This window comes from Emericellopsis cladophorae (genome assembly GCF_022114955.1).
Source record: "Emericellopsis cladophorae strain MUM 19.33 chromosome Unknown NODE_28_length_274560_cov_118_130999, whole genome shotgun sequence".
NCBI classification, from domain to species: Eukaryota; Fungi; Ascomycota; class Sordariomycetes; order Hypocreales; family Bionectriaceae; genus Emericellopsis; species Emericellopsis cladophorae.
Genome location: NW_026250953.1, coordinates 66,850 through 87,257, shown reverse-complemented (window position 1 = coordinate 87,257; position 20,408 = coordinate 66,850). Strand labels below are relative to the sequence as shown.

At 57.0% G+C, this 20,408-nt stretch overlaps 9 protein-coding genes across 9 annotated transcripts; 5 read left to right on the top strand and 4 right to left on the bottom strand.

Moving 5' to 3' along the window:
- Positions 1-574: 574 nt before the first annotated feature.
- J7T54_001063 (uncharacterized protein) lies at positions 575-1,817 on the bottom strand (the record flags this gene model as incomplete). Its single annotated transcript, XM_051507113.1, has 2 exons — positions 575-1,663; positions 1,719-1,817. The coding sequence occupies 2 exons, from the start codon at positions 1,815-1,817 to the stop codon at positions 575-577; spliced, it is 1,188 nt and encodes a 395-aa protein (XP_051361611.1).
- A 440-nt stretch (positions 1,818-2,257) lies between these two features.
- J7T54_001062 (Stage V sporulation protein K-like protein) lies at positions 2,258-3,388 on the bottom strand (the record flags this gene model as incomplete). Its single annotated transcript, XM_051507112.1, has 3 exons — positions 2,258-2,891; positions 3,020-3,181; positions 3,294-3,388. The coding sequence occupies 3 exons, from the start codon at positions 3,386-3,388 to the stop codon at positions 2,258-2,260; spliced, it is 891 nt and encodes a 296-aa protein (XP_051361610.1).
- Positions 3,389-5,148: 1,760 nt separating this feature from the next.
- J7T54_001061 (uncharacterized protein) lies at positions 5,149-6,228 on the top strand (the record flags this gene model as incomplete). The annotated part of the gene is made up of 3 exons (XM_051507111.1): positions 5,149-5,281; positions 5,355-5,514; positions 5,583-6,228. The coding sequence occupies 3 exons, from the start codon at positions 5,149-5,151 to the stop codon at positions 6,226-6,228; spliced, it is 939 nt and encodes a 312-aa protein (XP_051361609.1).
- Positions 6,229-10,312: 4,084 nt separating this feature from the next.
- Positions 10,313-11,695, top strand: J7T54_001060 (uncharacterized protein; the record flags this gene model as incomplete). Its single annotated transcript, XM_051507110.1, has 1 exon — positions 10,313-11,695. One exon carries the CDS (start codon positions 10,313-10,315, stop codon positions 11,693-11,695), a length of 1,383 nt encoding a protein of 460 aa, XP_051361608.1.
- A 539-nt stretch (positions 11,696-12,234) lies between these two features.
- Positions 12,235-13,616, bottom strand: J7T54_001059 (26S protease regulatory subunit 6B; the record flags this gene model as incomplete). The annotated part of the gene is made up of 3 exons (XM_051507108.1): positions 12,235-13,204; positions 13,268-13,408; positions 13,462-13,616. 3 exons carry the CDS (start codon positions 13,614-13,616, stop codon positions 12,235-12,237), a joined length of 1,266 nt encoding a protein of 421 aa, XP_051361607.1.
- Positions 13,617-14,638: 1,022 nt separating this feature from the next.
- Positions 14,639-15,171, top strand: J7T54_001058 (uncharacterized protein; the record flags this gene model as incomplete). Its single annotated transcript, XM_051507107.1, has 4 exons — positions 14,639-14,798; positions 14,848-14,915; positions 14,968-15,010; positions 15,056-15,171. The coding sequence occupies 4 exons, from the start codon at positions 14,639-14,641 to the stop codon at positions 15,169-15,171; spliced, it is 387 nt and encodes a 128-aa protein (XP_051361606.1).
- A 923-nt stretch (positions 15,172-16,094) lies between these two features.
- Positions 16,095-16,829, top strand: J7T54_001057 (uncharacterized protein; the record flags this gene model as incomplete). Its single annotated transcript, XM_051507106.1, has 2 exons — positions 16,095-16,280; positions 16,341-16,829. 2 exons carry the CDS (start codon positions 16,095-16,097, stop codon positions 16,827-16,829), a joined length of 675 nt encoding a protein of 224 aa, XP_051361605.1.
- A 281-nt stretch (positions 16,830-17,110) lies between these two features.
- On the bottom strand, positions 17,111-18,296 carry J7T54_001056 (CRAL-TRIO domain-containing protein; the record flags this gene model as incomplete). The annotated part of the gene is made up of 3 exons (XM_051507105.1): positions 17,111-17,800; positions 17,865-18,038; positions 18,129-18,296. 3 exons carry the CDS (start codon positions 18,294-18,296, stop codon positions 17,111-17,113), a joined length of 1,032 nt encoding a protein of 343 aa, XP_051361604.1.
- Positions 18,297-18,887: 591 nt separating this feature from the next.
- Positions 18,888-20,135, top strand: J7T54_001055 (Required for meiotic nuclear division protein-like protein; the record flags this gene model as incomplete). The annotated part of the gene is made up of 1 exon (XM_051507104.1): positions 18,888-20,135. One exon carries the CDS (start codon positions 18,888-18,890, stop codon positions 20,133-20,135), a length of 1,248 nt encoding a protein of 415 aa, XP_051361603.1.
- Positions 20,136-20,408: the final 273 nt, after the last annotated feature.

Here is a 20,408-nt window from a genome sequence, read left to right as displayed (position 1 = left end):
CCGGAATGTTGATGTCATGCACCTTGCTCCATCGGGTGGAGATGCCGAGGTTCACTTTGCTCGTGTCGTGCTGCCCGCGTCCAATCGCATTCCCATTATTGCCAATTGGCGGGAGGATTCATGCTTCCAAGTTTCAACCCATTGATTTGGTCTCCAACAACAGATGCGCAAGGTAATAATAAAGCGGAGGATCAACTCGATTCGGTGTGTCTTTCCGACCTAATGTTAGGTGTAGCGGCCCCGATCCAGATACCTATTCAATGTGCGTACACACAGAATTGTGCACGTGCTCCTCGGCTACCTTAGCCTGCCTGCCTTCTGGATAACACCGTGCCACACGCGTTCGGGGCGGGTATAATTAGTTCGCGCGACTGCTCCGGACAGCGCAGGTCGATTGCTAGATTCTGAATCTGAATTCTGACCATGGACAGCCATGACTCTGACCTCTTCCTCGGGTTCACATCCCGCGTGTCCTTGTGAGCAACTGTCCTGACGCCCAAACTCCCCCATACTTAGCAATAGATAATCACGCCGCTAATGTCCACATGCTCCTGCTCTGTTGCGATAGAAACCCCTAGGCAGCCCCTCGAGGCTTCGCCTTGGCCGCCGCCTTGTCCTTCTTCTCCTGCTTGAGCTTTTTGCGCTTCTCGTCCTGCTTCTCATCCAGCTTGCGCTTGTGTGCCGCCTTCTCCTCGTCCGTCTTGGGCACCGGCTTGAAGAAGCCCTCCAGACGAGCCTGTTGCGAGCTCTTGAGGTTCTTCTCTAACCGCGCACCGGCGCTGCGCACGCGGTCTTCTGAGAAACCCTTCTCTGCCACCAGGAACTGAACGAGACCCTCCACATCGGGCTTCTCCCACTTAAAGTCGCAGTCCTCGTGATCTGCTTGCCGCACGTCCGGCGCAAGGAAGAGATCGCGCGCGTCTTTGTACGGCCAGTCATCGGGGATGGCATACTTCTTCTTGGGGTCCTTCTCGATGGCCTCAACCACCTTTTCCAAGCTGCCATTGTCGCGGATCAGCTTGAGCGCGGTGCTCGGTCCGACCTTGGGAATGGGATCGAGGTAATCGCAGCCGAGGAGAATGCAGAGGTCGATAAACTGCGTCCTGTCCATGTTTAGCCCCTCTAGCACCTTGTCCAGTCGAACTTCCTGAATCGGCTCCTTTCGCTGCTCACTGAACGTCAAGTGGCGCAGTAATATCGGCGTGTCGAAACAGAGTGTGTCCATGTCCTCGCTCGCGGCGGCGTAGACCTTGCCTGCCTTGGCCAGCACCGCGCACTGCGCCTCGGCCTCGGTCGGGGCAATGATGTACGGCACGCCCATCAACTTGAGTAGTCTTTGGCATTCGGCGTTGTGTTCCCTCGTCACGCGGACCGTTCGGCGCGAGAACTTTTCGATCTCCTCGGCGGTACCCGTCTCCTTGGCCTCCTCGAGACCCTCCTGCGCCTCCTGCTTCCGCTGGAATCGCTTGGCGAGTTCGCCCGACTTGAGTTTTGGCGGCGCGCCATCGAAGACGAAGAGAGGCTTGATGCCATTGTCGACCATGCGGAGAGTGCGGTAGAACATGCCCATGAGATGCGACGTGGTCTCGCCGGTTTCGTTCATGAGTTGCTGACCATCGGAGCGGACGGCGATGAGGAAGGAGTAGATGCTCATGGAGGCGTCCTGGCAAGTTCATTAGCGATCGGTCCCTTGAGATTCCAGAAGCATGCGGTCGTACAATAGCCACTTTCCGACCAAAGTGGTTCTTGATTTCACCCTCCTTGATGGCGTCCGGGGCCTCATCCTTGATGATGGAGAAGAGTTGCTTGATGCCCATGGCGACGGCTCTTGGTATTGCAGTGTGGTCTCGAAACAAATGTCCAAGGTCTCAACGGGTGTCCAACTTCGAGAATAGAATAACAAATGGCCTTGCAAGACAAATCGTGATATTTAGTCGTGGTGGTGGGGAAGTGAGGAAGAGCTCAGCTAGAGACAGCAACGCGTCGAATCATGACGTGACGCGCCCAGCCGCGCTTTTTGTGCAGGGACTTTAATGGGGTTCCATAATTCCAGAGGGCAGGTGCCACCACAGGAGAGAGAGAGACTCAAAGCTCCAGTCCCCGTCACAGTTAGACCTTCATCACGACGTGTGTCAAGCGAATCATGTATCAAAAAAGATCAATACACGCTCACTAGCCCTCTGTGCAAGCTGCAAAACGTCCTGGCCCTCCGAAGGCTCCGCCAATGTCATCTGCTGCTCTCGCCGTCACCGGCCTGCTACACCCCATGCCACTCTCCGCCCGAATACTGATCAGGTCTCGTCCCGTGACCTCCAACGAAGGCGCCCGTATAGCCCTTGATGGCACACTCCTTGAAGACGCGCGCAATGACGCGCTCCCCTAGAATCTCGACACTGCGCCCCAACGCCCAGGCCTCGTCCGTGCCCACCTGCGCGAGGCCTGTGAGGAGGATGTCACGGATCGCCGAGTTCATGCTACCGGTGGGCTCCGCGTGATGCCGACCTTGGCCACCACGGACCGCAGACTCTCGAGGCACTGCTCGGCGCGCTAGGGCGTAGATTATATCTCTGTCGCAAATCGACTTTTTCAGACCCGGATTGACGCGCAGGAGACGATCCATGCTGTCATCGGCGCCTGCCTGGACGACAATCATCTTGCGCGCGAATGTGGGCCTGGTCATTGCGTCCACGAGCTCGCTCACGGTCTCATCGCCATAGGAGTGGGGCAGGGCTAGACGGTAGGCCTCGTCGATGAAGAGAACCTTACCGAGGGCCGATTCCAAGAGTCGCCTGGCTTTCGGACCCGTTTGGCCAACGTACTCGCCCATCAAGGCCGAGGCGGAGACCTCCACGACGTCCAGCGCGGGAGAGAAGGCCCATGTCGTAGTAAATCTGCCCGACCTTGCGGGCCGTGGATGTTTTGCCCGTGCCCGGGTTGCCAAGGAAGACGCGGTGCAAGGGCACTGGCAATGCCGCCAATCCTGTCATTTCCCTGGTTGCCTCTGAAAACCATGTCAAACTTGTCCCTTCTGAGCGACGTCTCGCGGCGCTGGGCGGCCTTGATGCTGGCGCGCGCGTGGAGGAACATGCGCTTCGCCTCTCCCAGGCCCGGCAGAGACATGAGTCTGTCGAGGTACTTGTTCTCGGCAAACCCGACCTCCTTCAGACGCAGCCACTCGTTTCTGGCGGGCCGACACGGCATGGTCGTCCTCGGATGACATCGTCGTTAGTGTTGCGTGACATTATCCATGTCATGGTGAGCGCCGGTCACCAAATGAACGACGAGGGACTCACTCAATGTCGATAAGCATTCCTTTCATCTTCTCGCACAGATCCAAGAACTCGGCGGTGGCCCGCACACGTGGTCGTCTCAATCTCCTGCCCGACATGTCGTCCCACAGCGACGCGTCGTCCGCGTCATTGTCATTCTTGGATGTCTCTGCCCTCAGCTACCACTGTCTCCATCGAAACGGACTCGCTTCGCCATCAGCGTTCCAAGGAAAGCATTCTCATCTATGGCGGGTGGTAAGCGGGCTTCGACGTGTGTCCAGGCGTGGTACTCGAATCGCAACCGGGAAGAAGTGAAGATGCCACTTGGCCCTACATGGGCGACCCGAGCTATTAGAGTATCTGTGAGAGACGAAGATACGAGGGCGCCACCGTTGGCTTGCTCGCTCGGCAGAGTGTACGTTCTCCAGTTATTTAACAGGCAGCCTCTGTCTGTCAAGGCAGCTGGCAAGCATCGTCGCCCGTGCATTCATTCACGCAGTGCATCATCAAGCGTGCAGTAATAGGTAAGGCTGTCAAGTCTCGATAAGGGATGCGCCGTTCTTTTCTTTGTCATAGCTCGTCAGGCTGCACTCCGTTTTAGTGAGTAGCGGCTCGATCCGTTGTACGAGTTCTAGCATTTCTCCGGAGTTTTAGACCATGAGGACTACTAATGATTGATATTTAACAACAATGAATTGCCTGTACAATCAAGTATGCGTTGAAGCGCAGGACCTTAATGCCTAACTTGGAAGTTGGAGGCTACTATGTGAGGCGTCTGCAGCTGTCCGGCGGCGGCCGCCCACTAACAGGCTTGATGTCGTTTCATCTCGTTTCTGCGACAGTTTTAAATCCTGATTGGCTCAGCCTGACCCTAATAATAGCCATTCGCACAGGGATACCCGGGAAGGATGCGCTAGTCGACAGTACAGACATTGCCTATCACAGTCACTCAAAAGCAGCGCGGGCAGGACGCTCGCTGGCATGGACCGACTCTAAAACGCAAGTGTGGCCTTCCTCTCGATGAAACCGCACGGCTGTGATCACAGCTGTGAACCGCTGCAGTCTGAGTCTGCCTGGCAGGATTCAACGCGGGAGGATATAGGTATGGCAGCACCCGTGATACTCATTCAAGTGGGCCCCTTTCTTTGCGAGGGCGCCGTGCCATTCGATGCAGCCCAGGATGCTCTCATGTCTGTCGCCTTGCTATGGCAGGGGTCAGTCAGCCCAACGGAGCACAGGAATCCGCTGGCTGGTCGACGGTCTGGCTCAGTCCGTCTCAATTGCCGTCAAAAACCCGTCGACATCTACTACTACCCTGTGCCCACGTGCAAGTTCAAGTTCAAGTTCAGCGTGATCAGAAGGCGGACAAGCAGCCATATTTCCGTCCTCATCCTTCTGGGGCTCACTCACCTTCGACAGACAGCCCGTGGAACCGACTCTCGACAGGGACTGTGAGACGCCCTGTACGACAGACGGATAGCATGGCTATTTATCGAATCGGTGGCGCAGCCCACTCAATTATCTGCAGCTAAAGGCTCTCAGCCTTGCCGGCGGTCGCTTCTCGCTATCATTTGTTGATCCCGCCTTGCTCCGTTCAGTCGTGCTTGTCCCACATAGACATGGGTCCGTCCTGTCAGCACGATTATGTCCCCCAGCCATGGATGTGATCCTCCTGGGCCAAGTTTGAAATGCCTTCTCCCCCCCTCCACCTTCTCCGTAGAGCTGGACCTGTATCTTTTCCATCCTTCCGACTTTGCGCCTGTGTATCTACATAATAACTTTATCATCGCGGTATCGTTCGGGGACGGCAACCGCGGCACAAACGATATATCGAGCTCAACCGACTGACTGCTTGACTGCTTGCCTGAGACCAAGTACCATGTCTGTCGCGATCCAGACGCCGGGCGTCTTTGCGGTGACGAGCATACCAGCCCCCGTGATGACCGCTGGGCCCGAGCTCTTTCGCCGCCAGGACGACCCGGAAACATGTGGTTTCTGGTCCTTCACCGATCGTGAGATCTCCCCGGCCATGGATCGGATGGCATGGCCATCGCATTCACGACCCGACTGACGATGGGAACGTAGGCGTGTCACCCTACTCCGAATACGTGTGCGTGGGGGGCTGCACGACGCAGTGGAGCGCAGGCCTACACGGTTGCAAGGAAATTTTTGCGTCGACCTGTTACGACGCCAGCGACAGCTACTGCTCCTCGGATGTGTCTCTGCTACCGGGCGAACTTTGCTGGTGAGGCTACCCAGGCGATATGACGACCGCGGGTCCCTCGTCCAGACACGATGACTGACCGATAGAAGCACCCAAGATCAGTTCACCAACTGCGTCACGGCGTCCAAGCAGGACGAGGGCCGCTGGCTGAAGGCCTACGAGTGTTGGGTGGGCTTGAGCGGCGAGGCCTACATCTCCGTCTCTGCGACGATTGTCGAGACGACCGACGGCACTACCGTCACCACGGAGCTCACCACGGATGTACCTACCGCCACCGAGACCGAGGACTCGGGGGGGAGCAAGGCCACCAACAGCCCCGCGGGGGGCGAGAACGAGAGTGAAACATCCGCCACTGCGACCAGCGACGCGGGCGAGGGCGACTCAACAGGCGAAGCGTCAGAGAGCGAGAATGACGGGAAGGACAGCTCGGGGCCTCCTATCGGCGCCATTGTCGGCGGTGTCATTGGTGGCGTGGCGCTGATTCTGGGCATCGCGTTTGGTCTCTGGTTCATGCGCTTCTACAAGCGCAAGCACGCGAAGCAGACGGGTGCCGAGCCCATGCGCGAAGATCACCCAAACACATCCTACCACGGCGCCACCTATCCTAGCCACGGTGCGAGCTATCCGATGCAGAACGGTGCCTGGGGATACCAGGTGCCGGCCGAGCCCAAGCCCGGGCAGCCGTATGCGCCGGTGGAGATGCCCGGGAGCCACGAGCGGGCGGAACTGCATTGATGATCAAGAGCATGTTTGTCGGTTGGGAGGAAGCGTTCTGCGTTCTGCGGCATTGTCTTGGAGTTCCGGGCGTATTGCGTCCATTTTTTACGTTCTGATGGGCGTTCCTGCGCTTCTTGCTGTACTGGTGGCTGGCATGTTAACGATTTTGTAGTTCAATCCGATTGCTGTGATGTTGCAAACTTGTGAGTCGTGTGAGAAATTCTTCATAGGGCTGAGATGCTGTTGGGTTTCGGTGGTGGAGACCCATCAAAGACCAACGAGAGGACAAATCATTGCATGTAGACTGCTAAAGGTCGAAGAATTAATAGCCGAAAGCCGAATCAATAGCCAGGAATGTTCGATTGCCTTGTAGCTGCCTCATTGCATCCATGTCATGAAGCTACCAGGGTCCAAGACCCAAGATGCCGAGAGGTGCGTGCACAGGGTAGTCAAAAGCTCATGATACGTACGTAGCCCCGAGACAACATCGCCCCGGCAGGCAACATGAAGGCATGCGACCGTCGCAATTGGTAGTGACGCTACTTCGGCAGCCGAAAGGTCGCACGACTGATGAGCACAATTGATCCATTGTTGGATGAATTACGCATGCGGCTTTGCTGAGCCCGTTGACCAGATCCTCGCCACAAGACTGGGTATCACGATGGCCACGTCGACGACGGCCTGACCTAGACGTGGCTGTGGCTGGCTACTCCCCACGACATCGTGTACTACGTATCTGTCTGCCCAGGGGAAGCGGACCTAGCGAGCACGCATATGATGGTTCTTTGTGCGACCTGCCACGAGACGACACCAGATTCGCTTCACGACGCCCGTACGAGGATGTGCCCATCAAGATGGCTGGCTTCTTGATGCTCTGCCCAGTATGATAGAAAAAGCAATTCGCCCATGTGACGGGCCACGGCGCTGTGTGTCCTGGTCAGATGATCTCGTCAGGACAACGTACGTCGGCCGCGCTGTGCGTGTCTCAACACACTCGTCATGATGAAGCAGAGCCTCACTCTTTCTTTTGGGAGAGTGATAGCAGACGGACCGGTGCGTCGGCTGCTACGTGCGCTGCGCAGCTCTCGCCTTGGCAGTCGCTTTGGGGGTTACATCGCGAAGACCATGTGGCTGACGCGTGGGCGGCTAATTAAACAACAGGTGCCTGCCTGGATTTGGCAAGTGGCCTCTGAATCTGGGCATGGACAGCCAACTTGTTGGCGCGCCGGGGCGGCGGCGCGCAGCGGAGATGGACTCTGCTGCAAGCCTGCAAGCTTGTTTCTGCGACAAGCACGGCGGTGCGCACGCTGCACGTATGATAAGCAGAGGCGGTGAAGCGCTGCTGATGCGGCGATGCCTAATATGGGCGGTTTGATTGCTCCGTCAACTGAGGACGGGCGGATGCATGTGTGCCGACCCTGGACCACGTCTCTTTTCATCACCCCATCCATGCCACATGCACGTTGCAACTTCCAAGGGCTCAAACGGAGACAAACTCAAACGGAGACATTCAGCCTGATGAGACATCGCCCGTCACTGCCAAGGCGGTGCTGCCGTCCGTCCGTCCGTTGGGCCAAGGCCGCCACTAGGTGACGCCTGAAGCAAGTGCCGGCGTGGACTTTGTCGTCCTCTGTCGAAGATCATGGGTTGGACCGGGACAGCCAGATGCCGGCTACTTGTCGACGGCGGCCGAGGCTATAGAGATCCACTGCCATGTGCGTAGCTCGCCTTGCTGCCGGCTGGGCGACGCACGTACTGTCACATCTGTCCTTGAAACTTGCTGGCTGCGGCGGATGCGGAGTTAGCTGTGGTGGTGAGTTGACTGGAGCTGATTCATTGAGCCTTGCGTCCACCCTCCAGATGCATTCGAATCGAGTCGTCAGCCCAGTCAGTAGCACGTAGTAATTGCCGAACCAGCCGGGCAAACCGTCTATGCGCCGAGCGCGGGCACTGACGAGCGCTAGTTTAGCATGTCTTATTAGCTTTGGAGTTTCGAAGCCTTCTGGAACAAAGGATCATGCCCCTCCGGAACAAACCTGGCCCCGGTTGCGGACTGGACAGGGGATCGGGTTTGCTGGAGTCGGCGCATGTCCGTACGTAGCACAGTCTGTCCGCGTGCGGCTTCGCGTCGCCATGAGCCAGTAACCGAAGTCTGCCAGTCGTCGAAGAGTCGTACCGGCATACATTGGTATAGCGAAGCGTTCACAAGACGCAGTCGTCGTGAGGAGGATGGGCAGGGATTGAAAAGTCGCGACTCGCGACACGCGACAGGTGGAGACTCGACGCAGAGGCCATCTTGCCGATGCGGGCATCTGCGTTCCGTTCATCATACGTATCTTGCAGAAACAAACTAACGATGCTTGTGCACTTGTTTAGGCGTCTCACCTTGGTGTTGCTCGCAAGCTAGGTCGAAGTCAGTCTCAGCCATCGACTCGCAGACGCAGATGAACGGGCTGATGCAAATGCAGATCCCCGTCTGACTCGCCGCCTCTGTCAGTGTCACGGCCACAACTTCATCAGTCTTCACAAGCTTTGGCGGCCCCACGAGCACTAGGAAAAGAATCCGTACCCCTGCTGGACGGTCTTCGGCGCCCAACCGGAGGACCCTGATTAATTAATACCGTACTGTCCTCACTGCTCAGGGTTCTACACTGCAGTGCAGCTGCCAAACGGAGACTAATCAAAGGTGCCTCGGGTTTGGGGCGCGGCAGGGAACTGGGGAAAAAAGACTCGTTTGCTTGGACCGGACCGTGAAGAATGTGATGCATGGGAGCAGTCGTCGCGACTGTCGAGCAATATAACCGGCTGCCGTCTCCTTTTTCTTTTCTCTTCCCCAGTCTTTTGTCGGTGATCAGACTCGCATTGCTCGACAAGCTGTACGGTTACCTTTCCTCGTACCTTACCTTACCTACCTCACACTACCTTACAGGCTACAGCAGCTGGCTGGACCGAAGAAACAGATATCCACCCCTCCGAGCACATGCAGCCGTGCCTGCCTTGCTAGTTCCATCGCCTCCGGACCGGCTTCTCGCTGTCCAACTTACTACCTTAGCTTTAGTCGTCTCTTCTCTCCAGTCCCTCCTCCCATCCCCTCAGTCTCACTTCGCTTTGCTTTTCCCAATCATCACGAGCGCATTGGCGTTCGTTCTTCTCTTCCCCCCGCGGGTCGCAGCGCCGTCGACGTAAATTAGACTGGACTGCAACGGACGATCGCGCAGGCCTGTACACATCGACAACCCCGTCGACGCCGCTGTATCCGTACCTCCATCTACATTTGTTCGACCACACGACCTCACCTCGAGACAGCTCCCATAACCTCATAATCTGTGACGCTGCCCGGTCCGCGCAGAACGGAACGTTACCCCAATTAGACGCTCGCTCAACCAACCATCCTATGAAACTGCAGACGTCATGACTTACATGGTAAGTGGCATTCCGTATTGTCAATCAACGTGGTCTCGGTGGCACAGACGATGCAAGGCGGGCCAACACCCAGCCAGCCAGACAAGCCCATGCCCACCATCATGCACGCACTTCCCGCATCCCTCTATTCCGTACTATCGCTGCATCGCACAAACAAGCCTTTTCAGGCTGGTCTCTCATCTTCCGCAAGTCGCAACCAAGAAAGAACCGTTGGGCGCCGCCATCATGTATGGTCACCACACCCTCTTCCCTACCTGCTTCGGCATACCTTCGCACACCGCCTTACATGCCTACATGTTCTTTTTCATGTGTGGTCCGAGTCGAGTCAAACACGGGCAGCGCGTAGTTGCGCCGGTCTGTGGGGAGGAGGAGTCTTGCTGGCCCTGCAGGCAGGTAGGCGGGCCAGACTACCTTGCCTTTGTTGCCCTCCCCCTTTGTCTACTTTATACTCGCCAATCCTCCTTTCCCTAATCCTTATATCATTCCATTTCGCTACCACTTTATCCTTTCCCCTGCTCGACAAGCCCCGGCACGTCATGAATGTCGCGACGGCCGATAGTGCCCTCCTGCACAGAACCCCCCACGCGAACCTTGACTCAAAACCTTCGATCTTCCTCCACCACACTACATTCCAGCCAGCCACTGCGGCGGGCGCGCAGTAGCAGCAGCAGTAGCAGCAATGGCAAGGGATCTTGAGCTGATACCAAGGACTTTCCAGCTCGCCATCGCCCACTACTGCGACAGTCATGGTCCCACCCCCTTGATGGTCACCGAGGCCATCCCGACAAACTGCAACACATGCTACGATTACTCATCCTCCCCCGACAGCCAGCAAGGCTCACCGACACCTGGCATGCGCGATGTCAACGACAGACTGCGACACATGACCATCCGATCCTCCACCATCCCCACCTCGGAACCGCGCACCTCCACAAACGGGCAGCGTCAGTCTTCCATCCTCAAGACACCTCCGGGCAGTCCGCATGGACCACCGCAGCCACGTCGGGACTCAAGCTTCCGCCGGACGTACGACGACACCGTCACCAAGAAACAGGGCCCATGCGAGAACTGTGCCATGACTATTCCGCGGCAGTCAGCCAGCAATGGCCCAGAAATCCTTCGCACGCGCGTGCCAGCAGCCCGTGTGTTTGGACCGGCAGGACAGGCCTCCCCGCCAATCTCGCAGACATCTAGCGATACGGAAGGCGAGGCAGAGGCGACTGGCTCACGCAGACCACAGCACAGTAGGAGAGGGCCGCCGCCACCACCCGTGCCAAGCTCGCGCTCGAGTATTTCCTCCGAGTCAGCGCCGTCACACACCCACTACGTGGACTACACGTCAACCCACGAGCCTACGGTGGCAACATCATTCTCTCTCCTGCGGGCATGTTGCCTGCGAGCCTTGTCATTCGAGACCTTGCCCCGAGCCCCGAACACATCCAGTGCCGCAGCTTCGTATGCGAATCCGAGCAGCATACCACCTTCTCCAAGCTCCGCGACTGCCTCGTTTGTGACAACGCACTCCAACGGCGCGGCTGTCTCTGGTGGCTCCATCTTCTTTGGAGATGCCCTGGCAGGCTACACCACAGCCTACATCTTCCGGATCCCCGATGTCCATGCACGAGGGCACAAGCGCATATACGCCTTTCTCGCCTTAAGCACATATCGTGAGACCAAGGCCGTCAAGACCTTTGCCAAGGTCTCTAGCGCCTTCCACGAACTCGCCATCTGGATCCAAAAGCTGGCCGAGGCGGAAGCTGAACGCGCAGCCGAGGCATCCCCGACGGGCTCCAATGCTCACACCTCGTCCGGTGGCTTTTCGCAGCCGTCCCCGGTCTCGGCTATGGACTCTATGGGCCCACGATCCTCTGGCTTGTCGGGCGGCAGCAGCTTCCTCACAGGAGGCAGTGGCTTCACGAGGCGCACGGGCGGCGGAGGCGGTGCGTCTGCGCCCAAGGCACGAGGGTTACCAGACCTCGTCGGCCAGCCGGATTTTTTCGTCGCCCTGCATGCCAAATTCGTCAACATCTTCTTTGAGATTGGTGTGAGCCTCAGTGGTTGATCTGGGCCTGCCCTTTTTCCCTGCTATCCCCTCGCTACCTCTTTTTGTGTGTTTTCCGTTTTTTTCTTTTTTCTCTTCCCCCTCTTTCCCTCCCTTTTTTTCCCCTTCAACATTTGATACCCCCCCTCACGACGTGATGAATTTTGTTTTGATTGTCTTTCACGGTATGGCGTTGAAGCAGCAACGAGGCGACGAGATGTAGGAGGCAGCTGGAGTACGTAGCAGCGCGGCACGGGGAACGACGACGTGAAACGGATAATGGTAATCTTGATACTAATGTCTCAGACTCGTTTGCAGTCTTGTACAAAATGGTCAGACGGTGGAAAACAGCGTCAAAGGGCGGGCCCATCACGCTGGTGTCCGGCGTTGTTACGAGTGTTCGGAATACTGGGGGCGAGACGTCGAGTGTACTTAGACTAAACGGGCTGAAGCATTGTAATTGCACATTGCATTGATGATGATACAATCCCATGCTGAATGTCTCCCAAATCTATGATCCCCACCACAAACCGAGCAATGCCCACTCCCAACGTGACAAACTATTTGTAGAAATCAAACTTGTTATCATCCTGCGCCCCCTTCACCTGGCTCGAGTACGCGTCCTCCAAATCACTCTGGATGATGTTGTACCTGTTCTTGCGCACGGCCCGCAGACCAGCCTCCTGCATGATGGCCGCGATGATGGCACCGCTCAAGGGGTCGTTGCGCACAATCAGGCTGTCGAGGTCGACCTCGGGCGCCAGGCTCATCTTGCCGGCAATGGTCGAGAAGATGAGACGTCGCTCGCGACGGTCGCGCAGCGACGGGAACTCAATCTTCCTGTCCAGACGACCGGGACGCAGCAGCGCCGGGTCGAGAGTGTCGGCGCGGTTGGTGGCCATGATGACCTTGACGTTGGACGTCTGGTCGAAGCCGTCCATCTGGTTGAGGAGCTCGAGCAGGATACGCTGGACCTCGCGATCGGCGCCGGTCTGGGCGTCGAAGCGCTTGGTGGCAATGGCGTCAATCTCGTCAATGAAGATGATGGAGGGCGAGTTCTCTCTGGCCATGCGGAAGACGTCGCGCACCATGCGAGGGCCCTCGCCGAGGTACTTTTGAACAAACTCGGAGCCGACGACGCGGATGAAGCTGGCCGTTGTCGAATTGGCGACAGCCTTGACCAACATGGTCTTGCCCGTGCCGGGGGGCCCGTAGAGCAGCACACCGCGGGGCGGGTCGATGCCAATCTGCCGGTAGAGGTCAAAGTGTGTCAGCGGTAGCTCGACGGCCTCGCGAATCTCCTGCTTCTGCATGTCCAGCCCACCGACGTCGGCGTACGTCACGTCGGGCTTCTCGTCGGCGCCGAGCATGGCGATGGAGGAGTCCGCCTCTGGCGGGAGGATATCGACGAGAGCGTTGGAGTGGCGGTGCAGCGCGACCGAGGAAGACGGCTTGAGCTTCTCGCGGTCGAGTGTGGACAGGACGCGGACGACGTAGTTGGACCCTGTGCTGGACTGGACGATACCGGTGCTGCGCGGGCGTGCTGTTAGCCTGGCTCGCTAAGGGCTTCTTTTCCCAACAGTCACCACTTACTTCTGGTCAATAGCCTCCATGAACTGGCCGATCACCAGCGGCACACTCTGGATCCGCTTGATCTCCTCCTGCGCGCGCACGAGCTCGCGCTTCAGACTCCGTTGCTCATCCTTGATGTATTCCTCTTGCAGGTGGATGTACCTAGTCCAGTCAGCCGCCTGTTCTTGAGCCCACGCGGTGTGGAGCGCACGCACTCCAATTGCCTCTGGAGCTTCTTGAGTGAAGCGTAATCGTCGCCGCCCTCGACCGGTAGGCCCTCAAAGCTGTCGATGGTGGGTATGGTCGAGGGAGCAGCCTTCTTGTGCGGGAGCACGCTGTTCGAGGCCGAGTCCACCGCTACGTCACCCATGATTTCTGTATATTCTGCGGCCGGAAAATGTTCGTTCGTTTGTGTGCGTTCACTGTGCAGCTCGGAATGTGTGGTGTTGCGGTATTGCTGGTGTTGCGGCGATGGTCAAGTGTTTGAGTTGGACGGATAGCTCGAAGCAGCCAGAATCCAGCAACGTTGGCGTCAACACCGAGCCTGCCTGGTCGCTGGAGTCTTGGCGTCGGTCACGAAGCGTGCTTAGTCATTTCAAGCCTGGTTCAGCCTCAGCTGTGGCTGGTTGGTTGCTGTGGCGCGCTAGGCACGACGGGTGGGTGCTTTTCCCTGCAGGCGTGATGCCGCGTGAAGCCAAAGCCAAGCCGTGGTGGATCAGCGCTTACCGGGGTCTATCGACCATTCCGATGACGGGGCGGGATCATGAAGGTCAAGTGATGCATCTCAATACCACGTTCGCGATAAGCTACTCACACTTGGACCGCGGGGACGCCTAAGACGGTCAGGGTATCTTGCATAATGCTGCAGTCATGCGCTCACCTTGTGCTGGCTTCACCTGCGGTGTCTGTTTGTGCAGCCGTGCCTGACGGAATGACTGACTGCTCCTCATCCACCCGGCTGGCTGCCATCTTCTCTCAACTATCCTCGTCGCTCTGAACTTGTGCTCTTGTTCCCCTCCTGCTTGCTATTGTGCTTCCTGTTCAGTCTCCCACTCTACCCATCAAACGTTCAAACGTCTCACGAGCGCGGAGGGGCCTACCTAGCTACCTAACCGAAGACTCAATTCATTAAGCTCGCTGTCACCCCGCGGCTCCTACCTTGCGAAACCCTGATCGCCCTGCGCCGTCAATGCACCACCACCATCACCAGCCCTGACTGTTCGCGTCTCTCCACCCTTCTGCAACAAACAAAGCAGTCTGTCCTTCCTGGGAGTCCTCCTGGCCAACCACCAAGCCATCATTCGCGTATCTCTTCACATCACCTCGTCACTCCCCGCCTCGTCCTGATTCACGGCTCTCCTGTCCCCAGTTACCTTCTTGCACTATTCCGCCATGTCGTCTCGCATCAATATCCCCAAAGGCAAAGCCAAGGCGACCGCTGCCAACCTGGTCGACTCATCAGCGAGTTCCTACGACTCATCGCCCCAGTCTTCGGCCTCGTCATCACGCTTCCAGCGCCCCAGTACTCACACACGTCGGCCTAGTCTGCTGAGTACGCCATGGCTCTCCCATCAAGGAAGGCTTTACTGACCAGGTGCTAGGCGATGCCCTCTCCAAGCAGGAAGCGACCGTCATCAATATCGGCGAACCGGATGGCGTTCCTCGTCTGGTGAGTAGCTGTATGGCGGCATCATCTCCGCTCCAGCGACTGATGGCCATAGATCTCCTATCTCTCCTCTAGCCAGGGATATCAATGGAATCCGGGTATGTTCTGCTGCTACTTTTTTCAATACATGCTAACAGTCATAGAAATTTTCCTGCCGTCCTACATCGACTGCGACTATGAGCCACTAGAGCACGGCCGAGAACCCGTCATTGAAATCACCCTCTCCGACGAGGAGATCAAGCAGATGCTCCCTCAATAAGCGACCTTGCTTCAACAAATATCATTCACCCCACTTCACTTACAATATTTTATACGGCGCCTAGAATGGCCTTTACTCCTCTCCAACAGAGGACATGATTGCACGACCGACCGGATTTTCGGTCAATAATTGGGAACGCTTTGATGGAGTTTTATGGACAATGTTGGCCATCGCCTTTCGCCTGGACTGTGTGTCCACGGCACGATAGCTGCGATCAGGCGTTGAGGGCTACACATGCTTTTAAGAACAATCACCACTTTTTTGATGATTGGGTTGTTGGGCGCACGGTAGTGTCTTTTTTGAGTTTGGGATTGTTTGTAGGTAGCTCGCACTTTCAGATAAGATGCTGTTCCCAAGAACCGTGGACATCCTGCGTGAAGTTGGACTTGTGCGTACCCAAGTGTCACTCAGCGTCGAAAGGACAAAATGTACATGGTGCCTCGTGTGGTCAGTGCTGAATGGCATCCAGCCCCAGGCGGTCGACGCTTACACGCCTCGTAATGGTCCACCTGGATGCTGCAGACGCTGCCCCACAATGGGGGTTCCCGCCAACTGCCATTCCTGGCCCGGTGCTGCAACCTCACCGTTTGGTGTTGCACCAGCCAGCACAAGATTGTTCTCTGTCCACAGGAGCCGAAAAGTTTCAAACTGGAACGGTATATGACGTTTGTCCAATGTTCTGAATGCCATCAAGTGGCTCACCCGGCTCTCCCACTGAAGCTGCGAGGCTCAAGTTTACCTGGATTAATTACCTGTGGCGGGGTTGACTTGACGTAGCCGCCCAGCCGAGCACACCCCGTTTTCGGGGTGTTCGTGCTGAGTCATTTATCCGAGAGCCCGCAAATCCAGGGTCTGGAGTAAAAAGACGCGAAGCAGAACGCGTTTCCCACGAATGCGCCAAAAGTACAGGGACAACCCGCGACATGGATGCTGACTCGGCCGTCTCGCAAGTCCAGCGACGAATCGAGCTCCAGAGTCCGGAAGATCTGACATATCTCATCACCAATGTGCGGAATGCGGCTGCTACGCGGTTGAACGAAGCGTTTCCGCAAGTCGATGGCGGCGGGGAGGACGAGTTGAGGAACCAGATTGAGGCTCTGGTTAATGAGGTAAACAGCAAATGGTCCATTGAATATCACAGGCAGTGTAGCTGATTGCTGGCTTGGCAGTACATCGACAAGACGTTCACACTTGCGGCACCCAACCTGACAATCAACGGACTACCCGTCGCCTCGGTCGATGCTCTGCGAGATAGCGGATCCATGGCCCTAGACGAAGCATACGAGCCCTTCGATACACGGAAACGGCAGAGAGTCGCTGATCTGATCACGCAAGAGGAGAAGCTGCTAGAGGACGTGGCAAGCCTGAAGAGAGCCGTGCCTGGGAAAGCAGCCGCGGAGCATGCACAGATGCTCCGAGAAGCGTTGCGGCGAGACGACGAGATGGTGGGTGCCATGGCAGCGACACATCAAGAAAGCGCCAACGAAACGATTACTCTGGACGGCACAGCAAGACTAGACAGGCAAGAGACGGTGGAGGGCGAGTTCAAGGACGCAGTGGAGGCACTGGGGAGGTTGAAACGTGATATGAGCACCGTGGTGGCCAAAATGGAGAGGGCACGTCAAGCAGGGGAATATGTCATCACGCAAGGGCGATGATAATTGCATTTGGATTTCTGGCGCGGCGTTTTCAAGGGGCAAAGGATACACAGCAAGCAGTTGGCCATCATGAAACCAAATAGGATGTCTATTCGTTATTTGTTTGTTTACCGGATTCTAGGCTAGGGGACTCGAATTATCTTTTTGGCCGGCAACACAAGGAGAGAACCAACTAATACACCCCGCCCCATTTGTCGCGGTCCTCTTGTACTCTAGACCTTGACCGCTAACTCACAACGCCCGCCCGAAACTACACCGGAACACAATATGATCTTGGATGCTTAAGCGGCAGCGGGCTGCTTGGCCTCGTCACCCTCGCTCTTCTCCGGCACAGGAGCGGTATCTACGCCAGTCGTCACCTCGGGCTTCTCTCCGCCGGTAGAAGGAGCGGCATCGGTGGCGGGAGCAGCCGCAGCCGCAGTCTCGCCCTCCTTCCTCTCCCACTTAGGGGGCTTGGCGAACTCGGGGTCGCTCCAGGGACCGGCGTCGCTGTTCTCACAGCCGCCCTCGCACTCACAGGAGCCACCAAACTCCTTGGGCAGGTTCTCGGCGGGAACCTGCTTCAGCAGCTCGCTCTTGTAGCCGCTGCCCAGGATATGGATCTTGGACACGGTGACGGGGTCGAGCCAGCCCTTGACGACGCTCCAGACGGTCGAGAAGCCCCAGGGAGCGTTGATCATGTACATCTTGCCGAGGCGCTCGGGGTAGTAGTTCTGCGACAGGCCGGCCGTCTGCTGGACGTACGAGTAAACCTGGGGCACCTTTGTGATACCGACGCCCTTGAGGTCCATGATGGTGCAGCACGTCTCGAGGAGACTGCCCTGCTTGCGGGAACAGGCGGGTAGACGGGGGTCGGAGACCCGCTCGTACTCGACGGCAAGGTTGGTGATCATGCGATCCGCCGAGGTGATCTTGTACATGGCAGCCAGGTCGATGCCACCAAGGGTCTCAATGTAGACGGGGCGGCCATCCTACGTACTGTCAGCGTTCCCTTGGAATCGATCGATCATCTGCAAATGCAGAGTCCGGGCGTACCTTGTCCGTCTTGTGGTAGAACTGCTTGTAGTACTTGGAGATCTCGGCCTTCTCGGGGTAGTCCCAGACAGGCACGAGCTCGTCCAGCTTGATCTCTTCGCGCCACTTCTCGCAATCCACAAACATCTTCTTTGCCGCCTCGACGTCGAACTTGCGGGCACGGAGGAAGCGCAACTAAAGGAAGTACCAAGAGGCAACAATCAGCGAACTGCGTCCCTAGATCGAGAACAAACAACCGCCGGAAAAGGGGGGGCATCGTCCTACCAGGGTCAACGTGTCGAGACGCTTGGTCAGGCCCTCGGCTTCCAGCATCATGCGCAGCTGGTGCACCTGGGCAATCTGGCCCTCGGTGAGATGACCGGCGTGACCATCTTGAGGCTCGGCCTTTGTGTAGGGGAAGTCGTAGTCGTCGTATTTGGGGTTGATATCCATGGCGGGGGATGAGGGGCGGTGACGAAACAGGGTTGAAGGGAGCTGCTGGTCTTTTCTGTTCTCGCACGGGGGAAAAACCTGGCCGTCGTGATCTTGATGCAAGAGTCAAGGCCAAGATTTGTTGAAGAAGTGCTGGGACAGGAGTAGGGGTACGTTAAAAAATGCGAGTTGGGAGCTTGCAGAAATTCGTGTCTCTTTCAGGTTCAGTCCCCTCTCGAATCTCCGGGGTCAACGGTCTGGACGACATGGATCTGGCGAGTGAAAGTGGGACAGGGAAACCAACCGGCCCCCGGCAAAGACCGCGTCGCCGCGACCACAGTGGCTTGGCTCACCTGGCTCACTGTAACTTTGTTCCTCCAGCACACCTGGCGCGCCTTCAGCCGTGCCTTCAGCCCTTCACCGCTTCCTGATAGGCCCCACCGGCCACAGCAGATAGTCTTATCGCGTTTTATCGATATAGATAAGACTCCATGGCAGTCTTGGGTCCAACTAAAATAATCAAGCTGCTATCACGTTCCATCGTATCGTGTCGAGCCACACAATAAATACGCCTTTGCGCACCTGAGCAGGTACACCGCAAAATATGCAATTATGAGACCATCCCCTTCGCGGATTGCCCTTTATGCCGTTCGACAAATACCCACGTCAGTGAGCGGGCCGCGCCCGCTTCGTTCTTTTCACATCACGGCACCTTGCCAACCGCGAAAACGGAGCTTCTTCACCTCGAACCCGTATCTAGCGCTGAATGGCACTGACGATTTCAAGTCCACGAGGGAGAATGATAAGGCGCAGGCGTCCGTTGCCCAGCACCCTACGAAGCGGAAGGCTACCAGGGCCACCACGGCCAAGAACTCCCTGCGCAGAGTCGCCCTCATAGCGCAGTCACCAAAACGTGGCCCGGAGGGGGCAGCGGACGGAGACGTCGAAGTCGACACCACGAACCTCGTGAGCGCGACATGTGTGGCCGAATCTTTTAAGATGCCCATGGTTCTGGACATCTTGTCATCCCATGGCTTCGCCATCAACCCCGACGGCACAGACTTTGACGCCAACGAGGTCGTCCATGCGCGAGGTGTCAATGGCGGCGACATATTCGTGTTTCCCTCTGGCACAATCGTGACATGGTCCTTACCCCCGGACGTGGTGACCCGACAGCTCATGCGCGCCGCAGAAGAGCCGCACAAGGCACCCATGCGTGAGCTTGAGGACCTCGAGTTTACAACGGACGTGAACCGCGAAACTAGCACCATGAAGGGGGACATTGTAGTCCTGGGCACGCGCAAGGAGAACAAGGAGGGCGACACGCTGGACACGACACTGGCAAAGGTGGCCTTCTCCTCGGGCCTGGCGCGGAGCACCAAGCTTGCGGTCCTGGAAAGCGCACTAACGTCGTATTTTGAGTCTACCCGCAAGATCCCACATATCCTGTCTCGCGGTGCGGGCTTCCCCTTTGGACGCAAGTTCATCCTGCAAAAGACGGGCGAGCTACTGGGTTTGCGTGCCCGGCTGAACCACTACTCCGAGCTCACGGATTCGCTCCCCGACATCCTGTGGGACAGTCGCTCCGAGCTTGGCTTGGAGGGCTACTACGAGCAGGTTGGTCGGGCGTTGGACGTCAATGTCCGCATCCGTACTCTGAACCAGAAGATGGACTATGCGCAGGAGATTGCGAGCGTACTGCGCGAAATGTCCAGTGAGCAGCATGGAACACGCCTAGAGATTATCATCATCCTGCTCATCGCGGTCGAAGTGATATTCGAGCTTAGGCGGATCTTTTTGGAATGGGCGCAAGAGAGGGAAGCTGCGAAAGAGGCGGCGCTGGCATTGCAAGGCACCTGATATTTGAATCATTTTTGTATAACACCTTACCTTACCTATGATACCCACACCCAACTCAATGGTAGTTGCAGCTGTATACACAACAGACTTTTTGCAGGTCGAATCCTTCCTTCGTCTATTAATTCGCACGTACAACCTTTTCTTCTCAATAGTATCATCGGCGAGGAAAAGCCACACTTGAAATTGTCCCCTTCCTCCCTTGTCATGAATCCCACCCATTGCCCTCCCCCCCCCAAAAAATCTAATACGAGGGACATACTCAACGACGTCACG